At 32.5% G+C, this 27,207-nt stretch overlaps 3 protein-coding genes and 4 non-coding genes across 11 annotated transcripts; 1 reads left to right on the forward strand and 6 right to left on the reverse strand.

Annotated features, from left to right (window-relative positions):
- Nucleotides 1-4,686: 4,686 nt before the first annotated feature.
- Nucleotides 4,687-8,666, forward strand: IP5PII (myo-inositol polyphosphate 5-phosphatase 2). 3 transcript variants are annotated; one of them, XM_013001854.2, is made up of 10 exons: nucleotides 4,687-5,055; nucleotides 5,158-5,257; nucleotides 5,339-5,413; nucleotides 5,578-5,665; nucleotides 5,781-5,885; nucleotides 5,975-6,755; nucleotides 7,340-7,524; nucleotides 7,657-7,765; nucleotides 7,968-8,116; nucleotides 8,233-8,666. In XM_013001854.2, exons 1-10 carry the CDS (start codon nucleotides 5,026-5,028, stop codon nucleotides 8,444-8,446), a joined length of 1,836 nt encoding a protein of 611 aa, XP_012857308.2. In that variant the 5' UTR covers nucleotides 4,687-5,025; the 3' UTR covers nucleotides 8,447-8,666. The 3 variants fall into 3 exon arrangements, with proteins under 3 accessions (XP_012857308.2, XP_088674862.1, XP_012857326.2); XM_013001872.2 differs by having other exon boundaries at nucleotides 4,831-5,055; nucleotides 5,578-5,675; XM_088818736.1 differs by lacking the exon at nucleotides 8,233-8,666 and having other exon boundaries at nucleotides 4,787-5,055; nucleotides 7,968-8,120.
- Nucleotides 8,667-9,482: 816 nt separating this feature from the next.
- LOC105976793 (azadirone synthase LFS) lies at nucleotides 9,483-14,373 on the reverse strand. 3 transcript variants are annotated; one of them, XM_088818732.1, is made up of 11 exons: nucleotides 14,150-14,373; nucleotides 13,477-13,669; nucleotides 12,954-13,034; nucleotides 12,414-12,465; nucleotides 11,907-12,028; nucleotides 11,569-11,669; nucleotides 11,415-11,473; nucleotides 11,105-11,161; nucleotides 10,899-10,944; nucleotides 10,477-10,556; nucleotides 9,483-9,724 (listed from the first exon to the last, which is right to left on the reverse strand). In XM_088818732.1, the coding sequence occupies exons 1-11, from the start codon at nucleotides 14,225-14,227 to the stop codon at nucleotides 9,655-9,657; spliced, it is 939 nt and encodes a 312-aa protein (XP_088674858.1). In that variant the 5' UTR covers nucleotides 14,228-14,373; the 3' UTR covers nucleotides 9,483-9,654. The 3 variants fall into 3 exon arrangements, with proteins under 3 accessions (XP_088674858.1, XP_088674859.1, XP_088674860.1); XM_088818733.1 differs by having other exon boundaries at nucleotides 12,954-13,041; nucleotides 14,150-14,258; XM_088818734.1 differs by lacking the exons at nucleotides 9,483-9,724; nucleotides 10,477-10,556 and having other exon boundaries at nucleotides 11,040-11,161; nucleotides 14,150-14,313.
- Nucleotides 14,374-16,292: 1,919 nt separating this feature from the next.
- On the reverse strand, nucleotides 16,293-17,111 carry LOC148770495 (uncharacterized). The gene is made up of 2 exons (XM_088817873.1): nucleotides 16,757-17,111; nucleotides 16,293-16,615 (listed from the first exon to the last, which is right to left on the reverse strand). The coding sequence occupies exons 1-2, from the start codon at nucleotides 17,109-17,111 to the stop codon at nucleotides 16,293-16,295; spliced, it is 678 nt and encodes a 225-aa protein (XP_088673999.1).
- Nucleotides 17,112-24,374: 7,263 nt separating this feature from the next.
- On the reverse strand, nucleotides 24,375-24,466 carry LOC148770496 (small nucleolar RNA Z101). The gene has a single exon (XR_016031480.1). It is a non-coding gene; the product is annotated as a small nucleolar RNA Z101 (small nucleolar RNA).
- A 98-nt stretch (nucleotides 24,467-24,564) lies between these two features.
- LOC148770497 (small nucleolar RNA Z101) lies at nucleotides 24,565-24,656 on the reverse strand. The gene has a single exon (XR_016031482.1). It is a non-coding gene; the product is annotated as a small nucleolar RNA Z101 (small nucleolar RNA).
- Nucleotides 24,657-24,740: 84 nt separating this feature from the next.
- Nucleotides 24,741-24,821, reverse strand: LOC148770498 (small nucleolar RNA snoR14). Its single transcript, XR_016031490.1, has one exon. It is a non-coding gene; the product is annotated as a small nucleolar RNA snoR14 (small nucleolar RNA).
- A 124-nt stretch (nucleotides 24,822-24,945) lies between these two features.
- On the reverse strand, nucleotides 24,946-25,027 carry LOC148770499 (small nucleolar RNA U61). Its single transcript, XR_016031452.1, has one exon. It is a non-coding gene; the product is annotated as a small nucleolar RNA U61 (small nucleolar RNA).
- Nucleotides 25,028-27,207: the final 2,180 nt, after the last annotated feature.

A 27,207-nucleotide genomic window follows, 5' to 3' on the forward strand; every position in this document is an offset into this window, starting at 1 on the left:
TTAGTATTAGTACAAATATTAGTATTAACACAAGTATAAGTATCCGTATAAATATTATTATCGGAATCAGTATAAGTATCAGTATCAGTACCACAATATGTATCAGTACCAGTATCATTATCATTATTAGTTTCGCTATCAATATCGGTATCAGTGCAGTATCAATATAAGTATCAGTATCATTATCAATATTAGTATCAGTATCAGTATCAGTATTAGTATCAGTATCAGTATCGGTATCGGTATCATTATCAATATTAGTATCAATATCGGTATCGGTATCAGTATCAGTATCAGTATTTGTATATGTATTATGTATCATTAGCATTAGATCATTAGCATTAAAATTAGTTTTAGCATAGTATTAGTAATAGTATTAGTATCAATAGTAGTATTAATATTACTATTTGTAATAGTATTAGTATTAGTACTAATATTAGTATTAATATCAGTATAAGTATCTTTATCAATATTAGTATCGATATCAGTACATGTATCAGTATAAGTATCAGTATCGGTATCAATATCAATATTAGTATGAGTATCAGTATCGGTATCAGTTTCAGTATCAGTAACAGTATGAGTATCAATATTAATATCAATATTAGTATAGTAACAATATATGTATCAATAGTAATATTAATATCAGTATTATTAGTATAATAATAGTATTAGTATTAGTATTTTTATCAACATTGTAGTATGAGTAACAATATTAATATCAGTATTAGTATAAGTATCAATATTAATATTAATATTACTATGAGTATCAATATGACTATCAACATCAGTATCATTATTAACATCAGTATCAATATCAATATCAGTATCAGTATTAGTGTCAGTGTCAGTGTCAGTATCACTATCACTATTAGTATGAGTATCAGTATCAGTATCAGTATCAGTAAGTATTAGTAGTAGTATTAGTTTAGTATTAGTATCAGTATCAGTAGTATTAGTATCAGTATTAGTATTAGTATTAGTATTAGTATTAGTATTAGTATTAGTATTAGTATTAGTATTAGTATTAGTATTAGTATTAGTATTAGTATTAGTATTATTATTAGTATTAGTATTAGTATTAGTATTAGTATTAGTATTAGTATTAGTATTAGTATTAGTATTAGAATTAGTATTAGAATTAGTAGTATCAGTATAAGTACCCGTAGTACGAGTATCAATATTAGTATTAGTACCAATATTAATATCAATATTAATATCAGTATGTTTATGTCTTTTTTAACCCGTTTTTTGGGCTTTTTTGTGTAATCGATTGTATAGGACTTTCATTGTCCCGTTTTTATTCCGTTCCAATTGTAGGGGTACTCTTTTCCTTGTGTAGGCCCATAAGGTTTTTAACGAGGCCCCCTTGTACTTTCACAAGTATTTAATGGAATAAAAACATTTTGGCCAAAAAAAAAAAAAAAAATATTAATATCAGTATTACTATTATTATTACTATCAATATTAGTATTATTATTAGTATTATTATTAATATTAGTATTAGTATTAGTATTAGTATTATTATTAGTATTAGTATTACTATTAGTATCAGTATTAGTATCATTATTAGTATCATTATTAGTATCAATATTGATATCAGTATTGGTATTATTACTGGTATTGGCGTATACATCTTATCTCTTTTGCAATATTTATAAGTTGTGTTGTTGTTTGATTAATGTGCATCACTAATTGAATGTTGTTAGTGATAAACTTGCAAGTTATTTGATTATCTATTATGTTACCTCCATGCTACTGTGTTTGTTGTTTAGTTATTTTGTAGAGGATTCACATAGTGGAGTAGATTGCATTCTACGAAATAGATTTATACCATATTTTTAAATTATTTCACTTAATCTTCATATCGTGCTTTGCGTCATTCGCGTATTTTTCTTTGTAATATTTAATTGAATTTGAAATGTTACAACTCTGAATTAAGAGATAATTTTTTTATTTCCTTACATTTTGTTTTACTTGAATTGGTGTTGTTATAAAGAGATAATCGTTTACATGTTATTATTTTTCTCATTTTGAAACTGATATCCGTGCAACGCACGGGTGAAGTACTAGCTAATACATAAACGGTAAACCATCTTCAAAGTTAAGAAAATATAATTCCTCTTAATACTAAAAAAAAAAAAAAACATGCTTTCTTATTGCTTAAGATAGTTTATATTACTATAATAATTAATTATTCCAATAAAGGTACAATCTTGGAAGAAATTCTAGATATAAAAAAGAATATAAAAGCAACAAAATAAACATGAAAATATTATCGTTTTTGGGTTTCAAGATGAAGTTATAACCTCTCTTATTCAAATGACTCTTGCCTATTTCGGATAACAATGATAATAATATAGATCCACGTACGAACAAATATTTAGAATTTGGACTCATTTGGATTTTGATTTTAATATTTACAACATGTGTATTAGTTATATATATTATGGGATAAAAAAATTATTGTTTTAAACCATTAATTTCTGTGCATAAATAAATTAGATAAAACCAATGGTGCAAAATGCTAAGAGTTTAGAGAGAAATACATAAGTTAAAATGGAATGCATATGTGCCGTGTCCCACAATTTATTAAATAAAAAAATAGTGAAACGTCCCTTAGGCGGCCTAATTTGAGGCAATGACTATTTGGTTTTACCTCTAAAAAAAAAAAAAAAAAAACAATTTTGTTTTCGATTAATGTTTTTTTATCTTAGCTAAAATTATCTCTAATGCTGAATTCAATCTTTAATACTTAGAGTGGCACATAAAATATTTCGAGATTTTTGTTAAAAAAATCATCTTCAATGCAATTTTTAAGAAAAATCTTCAAATGATGTGGCAATAAGGCGACACTTATGATTTTAGAGATTCTTAAAATGACACATTGAAATTGAAGTGTCATCTTGAGGATCTCTAAAGCGCCAACTCATCATTTCATATAATTTTTCTTTTAATTTCTAGGAAAAAAAATTGAGTCTTTACTGTTGCATCGGAGATGCAGTAGATAATCTCAATCCTGCCAAATAGGATGGATAAAATTTTAAGATTCACATTTGGTAATCGACACCCGAAAGTTTTAGAATTCCTTTAGAGTTTAACGTTGAAGATGCTCTAAGTTTCTCGCGTGCTCTTTTATCCGTACCAATCAGTCCGATCCAGTTAATTAATTTGCAATCATTTTAGTCAAACTGATTTCAGTCAATTATTTCTCTTCCCCTTCACTTCTGCCCTTCTTTGAGTCAACTGATTTAAATCAGTCGACTCAATTGAATGGAAAATACCATTATATCGGCATTTGACTTGTAACGTTCGAGAAGTATGATGGAGTTTTCACTAACAAAATTGCGAGAATATTTATATAAAAGGACTAGTGATGGACTATATTCGAAACTAAAAAAATATGATATCCTTACTTCAAAGAAAATAAATTTGAGGGCAAATTGCCCCTTATTAAATGCATATATATACCACAATTATTATAACTTAGAGGTTGATTGAGATCATTGTATAATGTAAAAAAGGCACAATATAGTTCACCCATACCATCATCCTCATGCTATTATTTGACCTATCTATGTCCACGTGTACGTGGATATATATAATGGATTTTTAAATTGTATTAAAAAAAGAATTTGAAAAAGAACATCAACTTTATGCCGACTACATTTTGCAATGCCAACTATTTCCACTCTTACAAACGTATCTATCATGGAAATTAAATTAGATCAATATATGTAATTGTGGTACTGTATATAGCAATCATGCAACAAGCAGACAAATGTTGCATGGGGAGGGAGGGTGTTTCTAATCTAGTGATATATATAGCATAAATAGCACTTAACTCATTAGTTATAAGCTTTTGCAGATGATTCATTTGTGCTCGTAATATCAGCACATAACCCTCTTGTGATCTATAGGGTAGTTTCCGTTAGTTTTTTCGTCAAACTTAATCACGTGTGTCAAACTTCAAGGGGTTATTTGTAAAAATAAATGTGAAAATGAAAGCACAGGGGATCATCTGCAAAAAAAAAATACTTTAACGTTTGACACTGACAGAAAAATTAACTGAAATTACCCCATAAACCACAAGGGAGTTATGTGGTGATATTACGAGCACATGATGGTCATCTGCAAAAGCTTGTAACCACAGGGTGTTAACTGCTATTTATCCATATATGCTATTTATCGATCCATATACAGTGGCGGAGCCACCTTTTGGCAAGGGTGGCCTACAGTGAATTTCTAAAATATTCTACTAAATACTATAGCGATATGTAATTAGTCCATTCAATTAATTTAATTTAGCCCACCCACTAAAAAAATGATGTGTTATTAGTTAAAGTTTATAATTTTTTAGTGATTTTGTGTTAATTTATATGAATGAATCAAAAAAAAATCTCGCGGCTCTGCCCCCGAATTACGTAAATATTAAGCTCACTCTGTCTCCAATTTCTGACTCCGCCACTGCCCATGTATATATATATATATATATATATATATATTAAACTGGTTAATACTGTTGATGTCAACGCCATATGTTTTTAAACTAATAAATCAGTCAGATTTTAGTATATTGGAAGGATATATATCTGGGATTAATTGAAAAGGACATGTGGATATTAAATTATCAATAATATAATCGTGGCTATTGATTTAAAAAGATGAAAATGACAAGATATTGTTATTAGGAGTGAGTTAGGACCATCAGAGAATTTTGAGTGCAAGTTGAGACCAGTGGATGTCTGTAAATCTTGACCATTACTTTTCTTTTTTTTTTTCGTCTGTCTTTTATTGTTTGGTCTCAAGTACGAATCTTCCTTGCATTTTGCCTAACAATTATATGTACAATCATTTTCTGTGGTGAAGCTAGCTTTACTACATTCGTGTATTTAAACGTAAACGATTTCTTCAATTAAACTCCGTCGAACGAACGATTTCTTAAACTCCGTAGAGAATTGATCAGAGCAATAGTTTCTTTACCACTAATTTGTAGGGTTTCTTTATTCTTGAGAGAGTCTTAGCATGAAAGCCCGAAGAGGAAAGCGCTCCGAGGTACGACTCATTTAATTTTTTTATTTTTTTTTTACGTCTGCCGAATTAATTGCTTGAGCTAATGCAGTAATATACTGTTCGTGAATGATTTTGTTCTTGCAGCCCTTTTGGCCATCCATTGTTATGAAGAAATGGCTGAATATAAAGCCGAAGGTTTACGACTTTAGTGAAGACGAAGGTGACACCGAGAGTGAGGATGATGGTATGGGTTCGATTCGTTGAATTATCGATAATCTAATTTTTTTTCCGAAGATCGATAATCTAATTCTGCGTTTTGTTATAGCTTGCTCGCTTAAAGACGAATGTATGAACGACTCTCGTGTCAATACAAGACACGAATTTCAATCGACTACGGGCAGTGAGTATACTAATTTCATCTTTGCTGAATTTTCGCATAAAACTATGCATAAGGAGTTACGCGATTTTCGTATGTCTTTTCTGTATTCGATAATCGAGAAACATCAGAAAAAGTATACTTTTTTTTCAAATGTTCCATTTATCGAGCTTCTTCGAATAATCCAGGGAAACCGTCAAAAGACACACCATTAAAACACCGGAGAGGAAAATCGGAAACGCTGCGACTCCAGTACATAAGTACGAAAGAATTGAGGTTTGGCTCAGTAAGAACTAACTCAATAAATTCAATTTCAAACTTTACATACCCTGCCGATTTATTCATTCAAGTCTCGATTCAATTCGATTTGATTCGATTCATAATCCTGCAGAGTAACTATCGGAACTTGGAATGTCGCCGGAATACATCCCAACGACAATCTCGACATCGACGAATGGCTCTGTATGCAAGAACCAGCAGATATATACATCCTTGGGTAATTAAATTAAATTCAAATCATTAATTATTTCAATCTATCTTATGTTTTATGAATACAATATAATTAATTAAATTATTGTGACACAGATTTCAAGAGGTGGTACCTTTGAACGCTGGGAATGTACTAGGTGCAGAAAACAGAAGACCAATCCCCAAATGGGAAACCCTAATTCGGAAAACACTGAATAAATCATCGGAACCTGAAATCAGGCACAAGAGCTTCAGCGCGCCTCCATCTCCGGTGTTCAGAACTTCCTCCGCTTCCGATAGATTGGCTGAAGAAGCCGATTCAACTCCGGCGCTGGGTATATTCCGGGAAGATTCCGTCGCCGACGCTAACCCTAGAATTTCGAACGGCGGCGGAGGATTGGACTGGCCGGAGCAATCACTCGACGCAGCGTCGCAATCTCTGTCTTCCCGACCAAAATTCCGACGAGCGATAAGCAGTTCGGCGAGGATTGGATTCACCAATCAGAACACATCGTTCGGCGGTGGTTCGGGATTGAGGAGAATGCACTCCAGCTCCGGGAATTTAGGGTTGATGTTCTGTAATAGCATGGATCGAGAAAACGAAGTTGTTGAAGAAGAAGAAGAAGCTGTTGTGGATTCTCTGCTTGATGATGATGATGATGATGAAATGGTGTTGGACAGAATATTCGGTGAGGAGAGAGATTCTTTTGCAGAGATGGAAGAATCTAGAAATGGAAATGAAATCGGTGAGTCGAATCGGATGTACGTACGAGTTGTGAGTAAGCAGATGGTTGGAATATATGTATCTGTGTGGGTGCACAGAAGGTTAAGACGACACATCAACAATTTGAAAGTTTCTCCGGTTGGAGTTGGGCTTATGGGCTACATGGGTAACAAGGTAAGCTTCTGGCTAAGCTTATAAGCTCTTGAAAATAGCTTATAAGCTATTAGAAGGTGTTGCTAAAAAAATTCAAAATATCTTAATTTTTTTAAAAATAAGCTGCCAAGGAGGTTTTTAGGGCCTGTTTGGCTAAACTTATTATAAACAACTGATAAGCTTTTATATTTGATAAGCTATTTTAAGAGCTGATAAGTTGTTTCGTCGTATTTTCAGAATTAACTTTATAAATTGTTTGGATAATGAGCTTATAAGCTCATTTTATTCATTATAAGATCTTAAATAAAAAGGTGGGAGGAGGTACTTTTTAAAAAAAATCTTATTTGCTCTCCAGCAGTTTATTTTAAAAAAAATTATCAAACACTTTATAAGAGCTTATAAGCTCTTAAATATCTTATAAGTTCTTTTTAACAACTTATAAGCTTCGTCAAACACCCTCTTAGTTGTTTTCAAGAAAGTACCTTCACCCTTTTTAAAATAAGATCTAAGAGGTTACCTTATAAGATGTAGAAGTTTATCAGATGTTTTAAATAAGCGTAGCCAAACGGGCCCTAATTTACGATTTTGTTATGGATTCTGCACAGGGATCGGTTTCCGTGAGTATGTCTCTATTCCAAAGTCGTTTGTGCTTCGTTTGTTCGCATCTAACCTCCGGTGAGAAGCGTGGTGCTGAACAAAGGCGTAATTCTGATGTTCTCGAGATTATAAAACGGACCCATTTTTCATCCGTTTTTGACATTGATCAGCCACAGACCATTCCATCTCATGAGTAAGTGCACTAAATAGTAATGTTGAATATACCTCACTCTTTGAAAATTTAAACTTAAATTCATTGTGACGTAACGTATTTTAGAATTATTATTTTCGTAGTTTCTAATGAGCCGACTGTTATTATGAACAGTCAGATATTCTGGTTTGGAGATTTGAATTACCGCATAAATATGTTGGACGAAGATGTAAGGAAACTTGTCGACAAGAAGCAGTGGGCTGAGCTTCTCAACGGTGATCAGGTATAAATAGTAAGCCATTAATTATGGTTCAAAAGTGGATAATTTGTCGTCCTAATCGTTAATGAACTTTTCTTGGAGACAGGTTTTAGTTCTCTTTTATGAATGAACTTCCAAACATCCAAAAAGGATTTTTTTTTTTTTTTTCCTAAAGTAAATCAATAATTTGCGAAGAGATAATCTAATATAGGGAAAATAATTGCAGTTAAGTAAAGAACTACGAGATGGGCATGTTTTTGACGGATGGAGAGAAGGGGTGATTAATTTCGCACCGACGTACAAGTATGAGGTCAACTCCGATATATACGTTGGTCAAAACCCAAGAGAAGGAGAAAAGAAGAGATCCCCAGCATGGTAAAACAAATTACATGTTATAATGTCTCCTTTATTGGCCTTTTTTGAATTTGAAGACGCTAATTCTTACCATTATTTCGACTAATTCAAGAAATTTGCGCGGTTGTTTAATGCAGGTGTGACCGAATACTTTGGTTTGGAAAAGGGATAAAACAACTTTCTTACAAGAGATCAGAGATAAGGCTATCAGACCATCGGCCTGTTAGTTCGACTTTCTTGGTTGAAGTAGAGATATTTAACCAACGCAAGCTCCAAAAAGCGCTTAACTTTTCTAGCGCGGTAGTTTATCCAGACATTGATCTCGAGCAACCAGAAGAATATCGACTTTAGATTGCTAGCAATTGCGATAGTGAGTAGGTCGGTTTATGTATGTAACACATATGGTGCATCACTCAATTTTGAAAGAGATGGAAACAAAATTTGTGAGCGCGTTTTTGTCGTGTCGCGCCGAAAGGTGTTGGAACTGAGTATGCTGTGATTTTGATTGATAAAGATGCAGTGAGCATGCTGCAAAGATACTTTCTTACATGGAAATATACCATTGCAAGTAGTGCCGTGCCATATTATGTTTCTCATGCTGCAAAATTACATATTGGCTAAGTCTCCTGAAATTTGGTCTAATCACCAAAAAAAAAAAAAAAGATTTAACTGTCGCAAAGTTGTAATTTTTGAAATGATTAATTACACTCTGCACCCCTGAAATTTAGCATTTTGACATTTTGCACCCTTAAAAACAATTAATAGCACTTTGCACATCGGATACACAAAATCATTCAGAATGCACTCTGAATAGGATATTTAGAACTTAATTTGAGTAATTTTAAGTTTTATTAAAATAAATTGTTTTCTTCTACCTCCAACATTAATTCAAGCGTAAAAAAATCAAAAGGAATTACTGAAGAAAAAACTATAATTTCTTACCAAAAAAAAAAAAAAATTCACTAAATCATTCGATTGATGGATTTTTTTTATTGTAATCAGTAAAAATCTTTGGAAGAAAATATAATTTTCAAAAATAACGAAATAGCAGAAGGATTTGAAATATTCTTTTGTGAACTTTTGTTTTAATATATTGATGAGATGTAGTTTTTTTAATTTTGCACTTTACAATTTCAAAAGGATTAATATTAAAAAAAAAAAATAACATTTGGCATCCTGAAAAAATTACCACTAAAAAATATTAAATTACTTCCATAGTTCCATTAGCTTTGAAAATTCATTCGGGGTTCATTATACATGATTTATTGTGTTTCCAGGGTTCAAAGTGCTATTAATTTTTTTCAAGGGTGCAACGTGCCAAAAAATTATATTTCAAGGGTGCAAAGTGGAATTAAGCCTAATCGAAAAGGTAGAATACACAATCATAAAACAGAACTCGTCAAACTAAAACTGAACAAATATAAAATCAAATTTAAAAATAAGATACACGTTTTTGGTGCCTGTATTCAATATCTTGAGAGAATTTAACACAAGTTGGAATAGTAGTAATATATATTCACCTGAGTAAAGCCAAGTCATAAACCTTCATTTTAATTAGACTAGTTTCCTGCACCATATGTAAGCTTGAAGCGCTCGTTTAGGTATTCACCACTGCGTATCGGGGGAAATCTGCAATGCACAAACACGCACAAACGTAAGGGATTGGGCAAACATGGCTTGTTTGAGTCCACACTTTAATCCAGCCAACACTAACATTCAGTAGCTTCGATGCACGTTAAAAATAAATATAAAAAATTAAAACTTAAAGCATTCATAGTCTATTATATACTTCCCTCTGTTCCGTAATAACTGTCTCTTTTTAAAAATATTTCGTTCCATATTATTTGTCACTTTAAAATTTCCAATACTGCATTAAATGCAATTTTTCCTTTTTTAACATTATTAATTCAACTTTAAGTATTAACTCTCTTTTGACACATCATTAAATGATCAAGGTTATTTTAGTCTTTCTAATGTGTTTTTCCTAAAATTAAGACACATTTATTGAGATTCTTAATACTTGTGCAAAGCTAAAAACAATTATTAACAAGGAACGGAGGGAGTATATAATATAAATAAAATAACATTTATCTTGTGATATTAATTATACTACTATTTAGTAAACTACTAATTTATTTCAAATGTTAGCCTTCTTAATATAATTATATAAATGCATATAATTTGTTTACATTATTCTGTTCAATGAGAATAATAGAATGATTATCTCTATTTATTTATTATATTTCAACGAAGTCGGCTTCAATCAAGTACTACCACTTAAATAGCTAGACAAGCTGAGGCAAATTAAACGATAAATACATTTAATTTTTAACTAGAGTAACATGTTATGTTGGTGCAAGAAGAGTACTTTCTGACCATACCTAGGAGGAGTTGACTCACTGCAGCAACTCTTTAAGCATTCCACCACACAATCTGGATTAGGATCTAAGAAGAAAGCCGCCTAATTCAATCGAAAGAAAGCCATCGTCAGAATTTTTCAATACGAGCAATTACTACCGATGAAAACCGAGCTAGGAAATACAGATTTTTCTTCAAGGAATTTCATTTTATCTTTTCATCTTTCCTCCTCTATATATTTGTGAACTAAATTCAGTGTCGTAGTACATTTTTACGAACATGGTCTCGTAGCAATATCGTCTTTGTTTGCAATGGTTAGTCGCTTTTGATTTATAGATAGTTTCACTTATTAGTTACACAATAAAAAGTATCAGTTTGAACGCAAAGCTTTTATAACCGAAGGTTTAATCAAAAGATGGATGACAAACAAAGAACAACTAGTTACCGAGTATCTTTCTTGACCTCTAGGCATCACTCGATGCAATGTTGACCTGCAAAATCCAGCAATATGAAAAGAGAACACAGAAATAATAAAAAAAAGAAAAAGAAAAAAACAAAACTGAAATCAACTACGAGCAAATAATACCATCGTAAAGATATAATACATAGTATCTGAAAAGAGGTTTTGATGTGTTTTAAGTGATACAATACCGAAACAAACAATTCGTCCATCGTTCCATCATGTCGCCAATGTTGACAATGAAAGCCCTGCAGTTGAAAAACACATGATGGTTATAAAAATTAAATATCTCGGTTGAAATGGTTAGTTTTAGTAACTGAGTAGGATTTTTATTCATTTATAGTTATTAAATATATAAGAAGATATTAGATTTATATACTATGTCTATGTTTCAATTGCCAAAAAGTTAAGCAGATGACTTAATTTGCCGTGACGGTGAAAAGTTGAGTATCAAATGCAGGGAGCATTATTCATAATTGACATGTAGAATTATGAACATACCCGGAGATGTGTTGCACATCTTCCCACACATGTGGCTTCTTCAATTTTTCTTTGCAAACCTGTCAACGGGAAAAAATAAAATAAAATTAAATTAAATAAGAAATTGAAAATTGTTGGTCGGCAAAAAATTGAATGAGCAGTTAAGTAGACATGCCTGAAGTCCGCCAACGCCATCTGTAGCTAGAAGAGTTATCATCCCATAGTCCGAATGGGCAGAAGCACCGTATATTTCCTCATTAGATGAACTCAATTCACCTGTACAACAAGACGAAAAGAAAGACGAACCCATTTATATATATAGTATCCACTTGGTATTCATAATATTTGGCCTTAACTTCCAACTGTTAAGTTACGAAGAGAAATTGACATGCAAATACAATTTCTGTTTTGTCTGCATTAAGTGGTGATTCTAAAGAAGTGATTTTTTGCAACGTACTTTAACGTAAAACTCACGGCAATATAAATAAAGATGGTTTAGTGTTTTCCTTTAACCTGGATAGTGTAACAAACGAAGAAAACCATTTGGTGGATCGAATGCACCGACATCATGAAAGAAATTCTCCTCCAAGTTCAGTGCTAATGCAATCAATGAGATAAGTCTTTCACCAGCACTCCTAACACATGAAACCGGAAAATATTCAGAATGTTCCATTTCAACCAAGAATAAATTTAATCCATGTAAACATACAAAACGAGACACATTGACAAAGTTGTAAAGAAATGCAATGATTTTAAAGTCAAGTAAATTAACAAAGATAAATCAAGAGTCAAACTCGAGGATACTTCTTATCGAGAGGTAACTTCCCTTGTGAAGTAGCAATGCAAAGTAAGGAAATTTCTATCCAACACAAGTCAGTGAATAGATACGGAGATGCTCGATTTCAGAATATTGCAAATTGATCTACCACATTTCATAGAGGACATATTAAATATCAAGGATCATCTACGCTACGCGAGTATGAAAACAATACAATGTGATAGTACTTATATAAGACTCACAATACTTGCTTATAATAATCTTCCATGGTGGACCTCCAGCTTGGCAAAACCTCTGAAGATCCCTAAAAAAAGGGTACAATTTTAAATTGTTCGCGTAATTGGAATCAAGAACTCAAACACAATTCATTACATATGAAAATCCTGAATTTAATTGACAGTGGAAATGAAGAAAACTTCAAATTTCGTTAATCCAATAAAAAATGCATCCACGGAAAAAGAAGAGAACCTTAACTACCAAGACTCTAAATATAAAGGTTCCTAAAACCATGCAATCAATTTTCTCCACACATGCTATCGACGTCTACTCTCCATAAAAACGAAACACTAAGATTTAATACAATGTTTATGGGGATAAAAAAGAACATAGAAGAAAGGTAATGGATACATGGAGTGCTGGAAAAAAAATGTGTTCTTGTAAAGCAAAAAAGACTCGTTATTCAATTTACCATTTAAGGATCAAACCCCTCCCAAAAGAAAAAAAAACTAAAAATAAAACGAAAAAATAAACATTAAAAAAATGTAAATGCAAACTTCAAATACCCTCTGGTGGCCACTGATTCAAATATCCATGTGATGTTATGTCTTCAAGAGGTCCAATATAAAAGCTCTCTTTCGAGTCACCTGCACTCTTAAACGTGGGAAAAGTCAGCGTGATGGGTCAACAACTCTATCGAGTATTGACGCTATGTTATTAAAACGAATTAAAAATGCAAAATCCTTAGATCAAGAAATCGAACTGCTAACTTCCAAGAGCACTATTGCCTTAAATTTTCATAAACTATTTTTGCAGCAACTGTTTAGATACCTTTTCTAATATATATCCGTTCTATTTACACCGGAGTTGACACCCTACCGAATCAATAGGATGTTATCACAATGATAAATATTAAATTCTATCACTGAATTTTGAACTTTATGGGTTCTCATGGATCAAAAATATTCCAACACTCCATTGCGTCATAGATTATCGGGATAAATATATGCCAAAAAAAATAAAAAAAGGTAGCCGAATCATATAGAAAATCAACAAAGCAATAAATAAATAAAGGATTAAATTAAAGACCTCTCGAACTGGAATTTGGGTCGAGATTCTCCGCATACAGTGCTGTGTAACCTCTATGTTCCTTGCGACTGAGTTTAATTTTCTCTTCAACGGGAAGCGAGAAAAATGCTTTATTCCCTTGAAGCACTTTCTCCAACAAGATCTCCTCCACCCCATGATTTACGAGGTAAAAGAAACCGCATTCCGTACACGCCTGTACCAGAAACCACATATAAAAGAACTCGACTTGCCACAATTATAATTTACAATCTCAAGTTCAACATATTGTCGAAAATTATATCTTTCCGCACCGTAAAAAGAAATCGAGCCGCAGTTCTCTCTAATAAAAGAAGCTCACAAATGGATGCTTGGATTACAAACACTCGTGACAAGCATATATGTATAATTGAATTTTACAATTAAAAACATATAGTTGAATTTCCGACCAGTAACATTGAAAACATAACCATAACCGAAGATACAAATTCGAAGAAAATAATATGAAAGAACATGCTTAATTTCCTGATATCTAAGAACCAGGAAAGCCGCTGTAATTTTAATTTTAATTTTTTTGTTTTTGTGGGAAGTGACTGTAATTTTTAATAACAATATAAAGCAAAAACGGAGACAACTATAAATCGGGAGAGGGGGGGGGGGGGAGGTGTTAATCCAACGGCGGCGGAAGAAAATTTACCTGACGAATGGAATTACAAGTGGCGATACGATCCGAGGAAGCGAGGTCGATGATCGGAAGCTCCAGTGTTTTCGCCATTTTTTGTGGAATTCTTTTTTTTTTTTTATAATCGAAAAAAGGAAATATATAGGAGGAGGAAGGGATTTTAGCTCTAAAATACCTATTTCATCGTTACACACATAGCTCTCTATCCGCCGTGAAATGTCTGAACTGTCCTTCACTTTAGATCAGAATTACAGTTACACCGCCTTTCCACTTAAAGCACACTGCTAGACAAAAAAAACGTGTTTAACCAAATTGTTTTCAATACACATATATTTATTTACGGGGAAACTACAGTTTGCACCCCTGAACTATGGGGTCTATCGCAAACACCCCTCTGAACTACAAAACGTAACAAAATGGCCCATCCGTTTCGAATCTGTTAGTGGATGATGATGTGGCGCATTGACTTTACTGTTATTAGCCGTTTTTATACCCGTTGGAACATTTTTTGACCATTTTGCCCCTCATACTAGTATATATATGTTTGTGTGGGTTATAGAGGTTTTCAACAACTTTTTTCTTCATCATTTTTTCTCTAAATTTCTTCATTTTCCATTTTTTCCCTTCTTTTTTCCTTTTTATAAAGCACGTTGATATCCTTTTTTTTTTTAATATTGAAAAATATCGAGTAATAGCTCAAATTCACAAGATTATTGTCATTAATGTCACAAATCACGACACTATTTGTCTAATTTTTTTTAGGCACAACATGCAGGTGCCATAAACATGATGTAACTCGAACAGCTTGGACTCCTCTCAATCCAGGAAGAAGATTTGCAAGCTTTCAAAACTGGGATGTAAGATAATATTTCATATTCATTCCAATCATCATTTACAAATAGTATTTGTAACTGTATAAATATACGTATTAGTTTCTTAACAGAAATCAAGTGGTTGCAAGTACTATCAGTGGTTGGAGCCTGAGATTTGTCCAAAGGGGCTGGAGATTCGGCAAGGCTTGTTGAAATTTTTGGATGAGAAGAATAAAAAGATAAAGTTAATGGAGGCTACTAATGAAAAACTGTAATTGTACAATGAGGAACTTCATGAAATTATTCTAAACATGACAAAAGCAAACAAACACTTGAAAGAAAATGTCCAAACACTAGAATGTGCAGTTTCCAAGAAAAATAAGATAGGGAGATATGTGAAGATATTTGCAATGTTTAGTATCTTCATATTTCTACGTAAATTGATTGCAAAGAACTCAGAATATCACAAGGGAAACTCATTGTATCTATAATAAGACTATTTCCAATAAAATTAGCAAGATAATAAATGTCATTTCATACTTGAATAGAAAGGCTAAACAGCCATACCCATCTAAAAAATTGTTAACTTGAACTTGAGACCCATTATTTGCACCACTCTGCCACCATAACATTTAAATGAGTAATATTTTATTGAAATTGAAAGACATATTATTTATGATGAAGAAATACCTGCATAGGAGGTCTGAAAAGACATAACCTTAGTTTTTTTTTTCTTGGCCTTTCTACATTCTTTGTTCTTTCAGCACTTCTTGATTTTTGTGAAGGAGGCTTCTTGCACCTTCTTTTGTTGTGAGTGATATCACCACAGTTTGAGCATGTTTGCACATTTCCTTGTCTTGTCACTTTGCCTCCAACATTGATTTCATCATATCCTTTCTTTCTCATTTTTCTTGGTCTGCCAGTCTATTTCTTGAATGGAGGTGGCAAGATTGGCAGTGATTCAGCTTGTGTTGATGGAATTGACCATTGTGAATGGTCTGCCAGATGAGTCAAAGTATAACTGTAAGCCTTCTTTTAGTTGTCAATAGAGAAACAAGGGCTCACATAATCCTCTACATCTTTGTGCTCAGACATAAGTGCACAAGTGGTATGTGTACATGGTATTCCTGTCATGTCCCATTCCTTACAACTGCATGACTTTTTTCTAAAGTCCACAACCCAACCCTTATTTCCTAATGTCACTTCCCACAGCCCCTTATTTTCCATATGACATTCAAACTCAAGTGCCTTGTCTTGATACTGTTCAATTTATCTTGTATCCTAGGATAAATTTTGGGAGTGCATTTCTCTATCCACTGTCTTTTACTCTGAATTCGGCACATAAATTATCTCCTCAAAGCCTCCATCATTGCAAGAATGGGCATTTCTCTAGCTTCCTTGATGTAGCTGTTAAAGGATTCACACAAGTTGTTGCTCAACAGATCACACTTTGGCATTGCTGAGATAACATGCTTGCACCACAAGTTGGTTGGGATTTTCTTTAACCAAACATAAGCCTCATTCGATAAGGCTTTGATCTCATCCATTTTCTTATTGAATTCTTCCTCCAAATAAGCCCTTGCTGCACTCCACATCAGATCTTTCAATGCCTTATCCTTAAACTTCAGCTTGAAGTTTGCATACAAGTGCCTTAAACAAAATCTGTGATCTGTGTTTGGCATAATTGATTGAAAAGTCTCAACTAATCCTTTCTATCTATCAGAAATGAAGGTGCATGAAGTTAGATCAAAACCAGTTACAGAATGAATCAACATATTTAAAAACCAAGTCCAGCTCTCTCTACACTCACTTTCAAATACTGCAATAGCTAAAGTGAACATCTGATTATTCCCATCTCTAGTTATAGCAGCCATCAACTGCCCACCATAAGGAGTCTTGAGGAAACAAGCATCCAATCCTATAATTGGTCTACAGCTCTCTACAAAACCTCTTTTCACTACATCAAAAAATACAAAAATCCTCTGAAATCTAGGATCTTTGTATATTGGAGGGCCCTGAACCTTAACTACTGCAGTAGAACCAGGATTGGTTTTTAGAATTTCATGGCAATACTGTCTCACTCTAGAGTATTGCTCATACACATTGCCATGAACTTTCTCTAATGGCTTTTTGTTTGGCTCTGTATAGCTTTTGCCTATGTGCATACACCTTCACTTCTTTTCTCACCAGCTTTCTGAATGATTTAATAGACATAGAGGGGTCTTCAAGAAAATGTTCCAAGTACTGCTCTGCAAGGTAAGTGGAGTTGGCACTCTTATTCCTAAATTCTGTAGGACACCTATGAGGTTCATCTTTAATTGTCTTCACCTAAAATACAGTGGACTTACCCTGTAAGCTAGATTCATTTGGATATATGTCCTAGGGTTTTCTCTACCGTACGTACTTTTGGGAAAGAAAGGGAAATGTCCATTTGAGAAGAAATATTTGGCCGTCGAGGGTTTTCTCTACCGTACGTACATCGATCACGAGTCTCGACTTCTCCAGTAATGGCGATGAATATACGGCCAGACGAAATAGCTCAGCTTCAAACCTATATGAAAGTTATTGAGAACGCCTGTGATTATATTCAGGTAATTCATTCGATCTATACACAACCACAAAAACCTTGCCGTATGGTATATTTTAGTCTTCAAAACATTTCAAACCTTCTCCTGATTCTCGAGTGATTAGATATAGTAACCAAAACAAGCGAAATCTAATATTTAAACATTTCTGCTTGGGTGAAATAAGGTTGGGGATTTTATGGTTCTCTCATACTTTATTATGTTTATGTTGTTGGAATCGTGAAGTATGACGAGAAGACGAATATAAACTTTGCAATTTGGGGTAATTAGTGTAACTTGTGTGAAATTGGTTGCCGGAGGTTCATTTTTATAAGATGCTTTTGAGAATCCCTCTTGTCCAAACTTTATGAATCAAAATTTTGATTATAATGTGGATGTTGCAATTCGTAGTGCAGCTAGATTCTTCACATGTAGTGTTCTTTGTTATCAGATGGCTTGTATCTTAGGGTTGCATAAAAAAATAATTATTTGTTGATGTTCTGCGATGTGTTTAATTATCATACCGTCTTCTTTCAAGTTCAGAACTATATGTGTGACAATTTAATCATGAAAATTGTGATGATTTAATCATGAAAATGGTAGAGGGTTATAGCTGGTTAAAAATAGGATATGTTGTATCATATACTTATATGATCTGTTGTAGTTGAATTCGTGTATATCTAGACTACTTTCACTCCAGAACTAGTTTTACAGTATTTTTGGATACTTTAACTCATTATTTTAGGTGAAATTGTTCGCGCCCCCCCCCCCCCCCCCCGAGCTAGATTCATTTGGGTATATGTCCTAGGGTTTTCTCTACCGTACGTACATTTGGGAAAGAAAGGGAAATGTCCATTTGAGAAGAAATATTTGGCCGTCGAGGGTTTTCTCTACCGTACGTACATCGATCACGAGTCTCGACTTCTCCAGTAATGGCGATGAATATACGGCCAGACGAAATAGCTCAGCTTCAAACCGATATGAAAGTTATTTAGAACGCCTGTGATTATATTCAAGTAATTTATTCGATCTATACACAACCACAAAAACCTTGTCGTATGGTATATTTTAGTCTTCAAAAAATTTCAAACCTTCGCCTGATTCTCGAGTGATTAGATATGGTAACCAAAACAAGCGAAATCTAATATTTAAATATTTCTGCTTGGGCGAAATAAGGTTGGGGATTTTATGGTTCTCTCATACTTTATTATGTTTATGTTGTTGGAATGGTGAAGTATGATGAGAAGACGAATATAAACATTGCAATTTGGGGTAATTAGTGTAACTTGTGTGAAATTGGTTGCCGGAGGTTCATTTTTATAAGATGCTTTTGAGAATCCCTCTTGTCCAAACTTTATGAATCAAAATTTTGATTATAATGTAGATGTTGCAATTCGTAGTGCAACTATATTCTTCACATGTAGTGTTCTTTGTTATCAGATGGCTTGTATCTTAGGGTTGCATAAAAAAATAATTATTTGTTGATGTTCTGCGATGTGTTTAATTATCATACCGTCTTCTTTCAAGTTCAGAACTATATGTGTGACAATTTAATCATGGAAATTGTGATGATTTAATCATGAAAATGGTAGAGGGTTATAGCTGGTTAAAAATAGGATATGTTGTATCATATACTTATATGATCTGTGGTAGTTGAATTCGTGTATATCTAGACTACTGTCACTCCAGAACTAGTTTTACAGTATTTTTGGATACTTTAACTCATTATTTTAGGTGAAATTGTTCGCCCCCCCTCCCCCCCCCCCCCCCCCCCCCCCCCCCCCCCCGAGCTAGATTCATTTGGGTATATGTCCTAGGGTTTTCTCTACCGTACGTACATTTGGGAAAGAAAGGGAAATGTCCATTTGAGAAGAAATATTTGGCCGTCGAGGGTTTTCTCTACCGTACGTACATCGATCACGAGTCTCGACTTCTCCAGTAATGGCGATGAATATACGGCCAGACGAAATAGCTCAGCTTCAAACCTATATGAAAGTTATTTAGAACGCCTGTGATTATATTCAGGTAATTTATTCGATCTATACACAACCACAAAAACCTTGTCGTATGGTATATTTTAGTCTTCAAAAAATTTCAAACCTTCTCATGATTCTCGAGTAATTAGATATGGTAACCAAAACAAGCGAAATCTAATATTTAAACATTTCTGCTTGGGTGAAATAAGGTTGGGGATTTTATGGTTCTCTCATACTTTATTATGTTTATGTTGTTGGAATGGTGAAGTATGATGAGAAGACGAATATAAACATTGCAATTTGGGGTAATTAGTGTAACTTGTGTGAAATTGGTTGCCGGAGGTTCATTTTTATAAGATGCTTTTGAGAATCCCTCTTGTCCAAACTTTATGAATCAAAATTTTGATTATAATGTAGATGTTGCAATTCGTAGTGCAGCTAGATTCTTCACATGTAGTGTTCTTTGTTATCAGATGGCTTGTATCTTAGGGTTGCATAAAAAAATAATTATTTGTTGATGTTCTGCGATGTGTTTAATTATCATACCCGTCTTCTTTCTAGTTCAGAACTATATGTGTGACAATTTAATCATGAAAATTGTGATGATTTAATCATGAAAATGGTAGAGGGTTATAGCTGGTTAAAAATAGGATATGTTGTATCATATACTTATATGATCAGTTGTAGTTGAATTCATGTATATCTAGACTACTGTCACTCCAGAACTAGTTTGACAGTATTTTTTGATACTTTAACTCATTATTTTTTGATACAGTAGTTTTACATGTATATCTAAACATTTCTGCTTGGGTGAAATAAGGTTGGGGATTTTATGGTTCTCTCATACTTTATTATGTTTATGTTGTTGGAATGGTGAAGTATGATGAGAAGACGAATATAAACATTGCAATTTGGGGTAATTAGTGTAACTTGTGTGAAATTGGTTGCCGGAGGTTCATTTTTATAAGATGCTTTTGAGAATCCCTCTTGTCCAAACTTTATGAATCAAAATTTTGATTATAATGTAGATGTTGCAATTCGTAGTGCAGCTAGATTCTTCACATGTAGTGTTCTTTGTTATCAGATGGCTTGTATCTTAGGGTTGCATAAAAAAATAATTATTTGTTGATGTTCTGCGATGTGTTTAATTATCATACCCGTCTTCTTTCTAGTTCAGAACTATATGTGTGACAATTTAATCATGAAAATTGTGATGATTTAATCATGAAAATGGTAGAGGGTTATAGCTGGTTAAAAATAGGATATGTTGTATCATATACTTATATGATCAGTTGTAGTTGAATTCATGTATATCTAGACTACTGTCACTCCAGAACTAGTTTTACAGTATTTTTTGATACTTTAACTCATTATTTTTTGATACAGTAGTTTTACATGTATATCTAAACATTTCTGCTTGGGTGAAATAAGGTTGGGGATTTTATGGTTCTCTCATACTTTATTATGTTTATGTTGTTGGAATGGTGAAGTATGATGAGAAGACGAATATAAACATTGCAATTTGGGGTAATTAGTGTAACTTGTGTGAAATTGGTTGCCGGAGGTTCATTTTTATAAGATGCTTTTGAGAATCCCTCTTGTCCAAACTTTATGAATCAAAATTTTGATTATAATGTAGATGTTGCAATTCGTAGTGCAGCTAGATTCTTCACATGTAGTGTTCTTTGTTATCAGATGGCTTGTATCTTAGGGTTGCATAAAAAAATAATTATTTGTTGATGTTCTGCGATGTGTTTAATTATCATACCCGTCTTCTTTCTAGTTCAGAACTATATGTGTGACAATTTAATCATGAAAATTGTGATGATTTAATCATGAAAATGGTAGAGGGTTATAGCTGGTTAAAAATAGGATATGTTGTATCATATACTTATATGATCTGTTGTAGTTGAATTCATGTATATCTAGACTACTGTCACTCCAGAACTAGTTTTACAGTATTTTTTGATACTTTAACTCATTATTTTTTGATACAGTAGTTTTACATGTATATCTAAACATTTCTGCTTGGGTGAAATAAGGTTGGGGATTTTATGGTTCTCTCATACTTTATTATGTTTATGTTGTTGGAATGGTGAAGTATGATGAGAAGACGAATATAAACATTGCAATTTGGGGTAATTAGTGTAACTTGTGTGAAATTGGTTGCCGGAGGTTCATTTTTATAAGATGCTTTTGAGAATCCCTCTTGTCCAAACTTTATGAATCAAAATTTTGATTATAATGTAGATGTTGCAATTCGTAGTGCAGCTAGATTCTTCACATGTAGTGTTCTTTGTTATCAGATGGCTTGTATCTTAGGGTTGCATAAAAAAATAATTATTTGTTGATGTTCTGCGATGTGTTTAATTATCATACCCGTCTTCTTTCTAGTTCAGAACTATATGTGTGACAATTTAATCATGAAAATTGTGATGATTTAATCATGAAAATGGTAGAGGGTTATAGCTGGTTAAAATAGGATATGTTGTATCATATACTTATATGATCTGTTGTAGTTGAATTCATGTATATCTAGACTACTGTCACTCCAGAACTAGTTTTACAGTATTTTTTGATACTTTAACTCATTATTTTAGGTGAAATTGTTCGCCCCCCCCCCCCCCCCCCCCCCCCCCCCCCCTTATGTTCTATGACCTCATGGCAACGCTCCAGCAAGCTGCCCGGAGCAACAGCAGCACTTCTCATCATGAAAGTAGATCTATTATTGTCATCAGAGAATAAGGAGATCAATCTCCATCCGGGTTGAAATTAGACAGTGTGTTTTGTGGTGACGGTAGTGGGGATGGTGATGGTGTGGTGCGGCAACGGTGTGGTAACAATGAAGCAGTAGATCTAAGGTTTTTTTGATACATAGGGTAGAAGACGGTACGGGCAAAAAAAACCACTCACGATGGACCTGTAATCCCCACTATGTTAAGTTTTAATCTACTATCTTCAATAGTCGATAAAAGTTAATCATTACATTTTCCAATTAATTTTTGAATATTTAGCTATTGATTCCATATTTACCAATGTAGTCGGATTTGGGGTATTGAGAGATATTGTTTTTTCTTTTGTCATTGTCAATACATCATCCAATTTGTATAAATCAAATACAATTTATATGTATATTTGTTGTTTTGTAAAAAATAGTTAATTTTTGTTTGCTTTTTGTAGTTGTGTTTTATTATTTTTTACAGTTTATTGGTTGAATATTTATTGTTGAATTGTGTTAAGTTTCATTGAAAGGTTTTAACAGTTAGTTTCTTAATGAAACCTATTTCTGTTCATAGTCAATTAACACGTCTATACGTGGAAAAAGAGTTTAAAATCAAGAAACAAGAAATAAAATTTATAAAAAAAAATTAGTTTAAAAAAAACGAAAATGAGGATGAAAGGAGTGAAAAAAAAGGGTGAACTACGTAATATCTCAAAGAATGAAATATGAATTAGACTATTAAAGAAAAGAAAGGTCCTTCATTAGATTGCTAAGAGGGTGTTTGGCTAAGCTAATAAAATGTTAAAAGGAGCTTATAAGATGTTTTAGAGCTTATAAGCTCTTCCAAAGTGTTTGGTAATTTAAAAAAAAAAATCTTATTTTTTTTTTAAATAAGCTATTGGAGACCAAATAAGATCTTTTTAAATAAGTACCTCTACCCCACCTTTTTATTTAAGATCTTATAATGAGTAAAAAATAGGAAATAAGCTCATTATCCAAACACTCTATAAATTAATCATAAAAATAAGATGTAACAGCTTATCAGCTCTAAAAACATCTTATCAGACGTAAGAGCTTATCAACTGTTTAAAATAAGCTTAGCCAAACACCCTCTAAGTTCACTTTGCCCCTCTAAATCAACTATGGTAAGTTTTAATCAACTATATTCAATAGCCAATCAACATTTAATCAACTATGTTCAATAGTCAATTAAGGTTAATTATTACGTTTTTTTAAATAATTTATGAATATTTGGTTATTGATTCCCTATAGGGATGAAGATATCAGAAAACACTTTTTCAAAAAATTTCCAATTTTTTTCGCAAGTGTTTTTATAAGTTCCAATTCCGATACAATTTTTTTTGGAATCTAGAAAATGAAATCCGATTCCGATTTTTTCGGAAATTCAGAAAATTTCAAAAAACATCGACAAACTGTATTTCGTATTTAAAACCTTGGCACCAACAATAAAAACTCCGTTTTACACGCCTAATTCCGAATTTTGCCATGCATAGACGAATTTGGGGAGATGGTTTGTTTTTTTTTTCTGTCATTGGCCATAATCCAATTTGTATAAATCAAATACATTTTTTGTATATTTATTATTTTGTAAAAATTAGTTAATTTTCATTTGTTTTTTTTTAGTTGTGTTTTGTTACTCTTTCAGGTTGATTGTTTGAATATTTTTTTGTTGAATTGTGTTGGATTTACATTTACGGTATTCTTACATTTAGTAGTCAATTTCATTCTTCAACAACAATTTTAATAATTAATTCTCTAATGAAATATGCCTCAGCTCATAGTTAATTAATACACCTAACGGCAAAAAAAAAGTTAAAAAAAAACAAGAAACAAGAAATAAAAATATATTATCAGAAAATTGAAAAAAAAATAACAATTAAAAAAAATGAGAATTGTAGTGAAAAGAAGACAGGGGTATTACAATCCAACCCAATCGCATATTCGCAATGGTAATGCCAATTTACTATATTAAAATTCACACTGAATATATACCAACTGGCCGAAACTAGCTGTTTTCATCGTTTTCATCGATACTTTAAATAATTACAAAAAATATTTATATATCTTAAAAGAAACTTTAAATTTATTTAAAAAAGAATAAAATGAATGTAGCATTTATTTTAGCAAAGAAAAATATAGAGGATGAAGGGGCATCAGTTCTCCAAGGTGTTTTAGCAACATAAAAAAATTCAGATGCAAATTACCCATTTGACAAAAAGAATCATCATTTACCCCAAAAAACAATATATACAAAATTAAAATCCAATATATCAAAAATAATTAATATAAATTTTATATTATAATTAATCACAAATAAGAACGATTACGATTGAATAAAGGGCATCAGTTCTCCAAGGTGTTTTAGCAACATAGAAAAATTCAGATGCAAATTACCCATTTGACAAATATATTCATCACTTACCCAATTTATAATTAATCATAAAATTTCTCTAATAATTAAATATAAAAAAATATATATTTTTGAAAAAAAGATTAGTAGAGAGAGAAAGAGCGATCAGAACCTGTCGGGATTCAATTTTGTCTTCACAATAAATCAGTGGATTGACAGACTTGAATTAATCGTCACTTCGCAAATATATAAAAATTAAATTTAAAAACAAATAGAGAGAGAGAGAGAGGGAGAGAGAGAGAGAGAGAGAGAGAGAGAGAGAGAGAGAGAGAGAGAGAGAGAGAGAGAGAGAGAGAGAGAGGAGTAAAGCTCAGAACTTCTTAGAGGTATTAGCGCCATCACCGACGGCTAGCGTCTCCGGCACAAAAATAATTATTCATCACTGCTGATTTAAAAAAAAAAAAAAATTATATATGAATCGATAATTTAATAAGAAATTATTTTGTGGAAATAGTTGAAATTGAGAAGGAGCTGCGGAGGTGGGATGAATGAATTAGAGTAAGAAAGGGGGTATTTATAGGGTTTCGTTATTGGGTTGTTCGAAGTAAAACCCTAGACACCTTCAAATGGGCCTTCGGTGCGGTGCGCCGCCTAAAACCCTAGATCCGGATGAACTCTTTATTTTGGATTTTTTTACCTCTTAAGTTATAATTAATTGACAATCCCACCCCAAATACATAATATGTTGAAATTAATCCCCCAAAATTATCATACTTTGGAAATCTGAGATTTTGACATTCACATCTCCTTAATTATGGGAGTTTGCCGGCTACACTACTGTTGATGTTGATGAACACGCAGTCAACCATATAGATGTACTTAATTTTTACTTTTATTTCTATAGTTTTCAGTTTTATTTTTCAAAAATTTACGAACGTATTTAGAGTGATTTTTATCTGGTGCGTGTGATTTGTGACTTTATAATCATTGATTGTTTCATTCTGATTTATAACTTATCAATTTTTTTTCTAAAAATTCTGTATATTTAATTACAAAATTAAGGACAATTGGGTATCCTTAAAAAAAATTAGACAGTTAAGCATTAATAGAACTAGCACTTTTTTCCCGCGTGATGCACGAGATATTATTTGAAAAGTAAAAAAAATAATCAATTTAATACATAATAAGAAAATATAGTACATAGTAAAATTTAATAATGTAGTATTATTCATATTATATATAATATTAGTTTTTTTAAATATTGCATATTAAGATTTATAATCAAAATATAACAAATCAAATTTCTATCTTTACTTCTTAAGCTTTTAGAGATATTGATGAAAAACAGGAGCTTGAAGCCGGAAGGATTCATCACGTGTCAATTTTGATAATTATATTGTAGAAAATATAGTTAGAAAATTAGTAAAAAAAATATTAAAAATAAATAATTACAGAAATGCCATTATGGTTTCTTAGGGTTGCCCAACGTTTCTTTCTTTTATAATCTTTATTTCTTAAGATTTCACAGATATTGATGAAAAACAGGAGATTGAAGCCAGAAGGATTCCTCACGATTCAGTGTCATTTTTGATAATTGTAGAAAATATAGTTAGAAAATTAGTAAAAAAGAATACTAAAAATAAATAATTACAGAAATATCATTAGGGTTTCTTAGGGTTGCCCAACGTTTGTTTCTTTTATATATAAGATAATGAATGATGGGGTGTGATTGCAAAATTATTATAGCCTAGAGGAAGTGATACCACCGTTTTAAATAGGGTAAATGGCACTTTGCCCCCAAAACTATAGTGCCTTTTGCACATTACCGCCTGGACTAAAAACATTTACAAATTTTACCTGAACTCGTAAAATATTGGTAGGTGCCCTAAATTTGCTAGAATTGTCCAATTTTCGCCGGAATCACATTCATGCAGTCACGTGCATTGCACATGAGATTTTTTAAAGTACAATTGTCAATTCGCACAAAACTTAACCCTAGCCCCCTTTTCCCTCGATTTTGGCAGCAATTTACCCCTATTTTTTGCTCATTTGTTTTACTCCTTTTTCATTCCCCTCTTCTATATCATCATCTCCCAGCTTCTGCAGCTCCTCTACCTTCTGCATTTAAAAACGATTGTTGCAAATATTTTTTAATATTAATTTTCTATTTCTTTGATTTAATGCATCTCCAAAAGATGGGGGGAAATTGACAATTGCACCTTTAAAAATATCATGTGCAGGTGCATGTGAGTGTGATTCCGGCAAAAAATGAACGATTCCGGCAAATTTTAGGGCGACGTGCCAGTATTTTATGAGTTCGGGTAAACATCTGTAAAATAAATTAGTACATGGGATAAAGTGCAAAAGACACTATAGTTTGGGGGGTAAAGTGCCATTTACCCTTTTATATGTGTTGAACGCGCTAAATGGCCTTAATTTGGTGTAGGAGACGTGGATATCAAAATTTCAAATGTGCACGGTCGATATATGCCATGTAGCACGAAATTTCAATTTCTTAACGTATCCGCGTTCCACACGTGTTTCATGTCCGGCCCTCGAGGATACCTATCGGATACCTTATGTGTCATTTTGCAATAAATTAGAAACATATTTGTGAATATCAAATTT

Source organism: Erythranthe guttata, chromosome 5 (genome assembly GCF_056151865.1).
Source record: "Erythranthe guttata isolate IM_541 chromosome 5, IM_541, whole genome shotgun sequence".
NCBI classification, from domain to species: domain Eukaryota; kingdom Viridiplantae; phylum Streptophyta; class Magnoliopsida; order Lamiales; family Phrymaceae; genus Erythranthe; species Erythranthe guttata.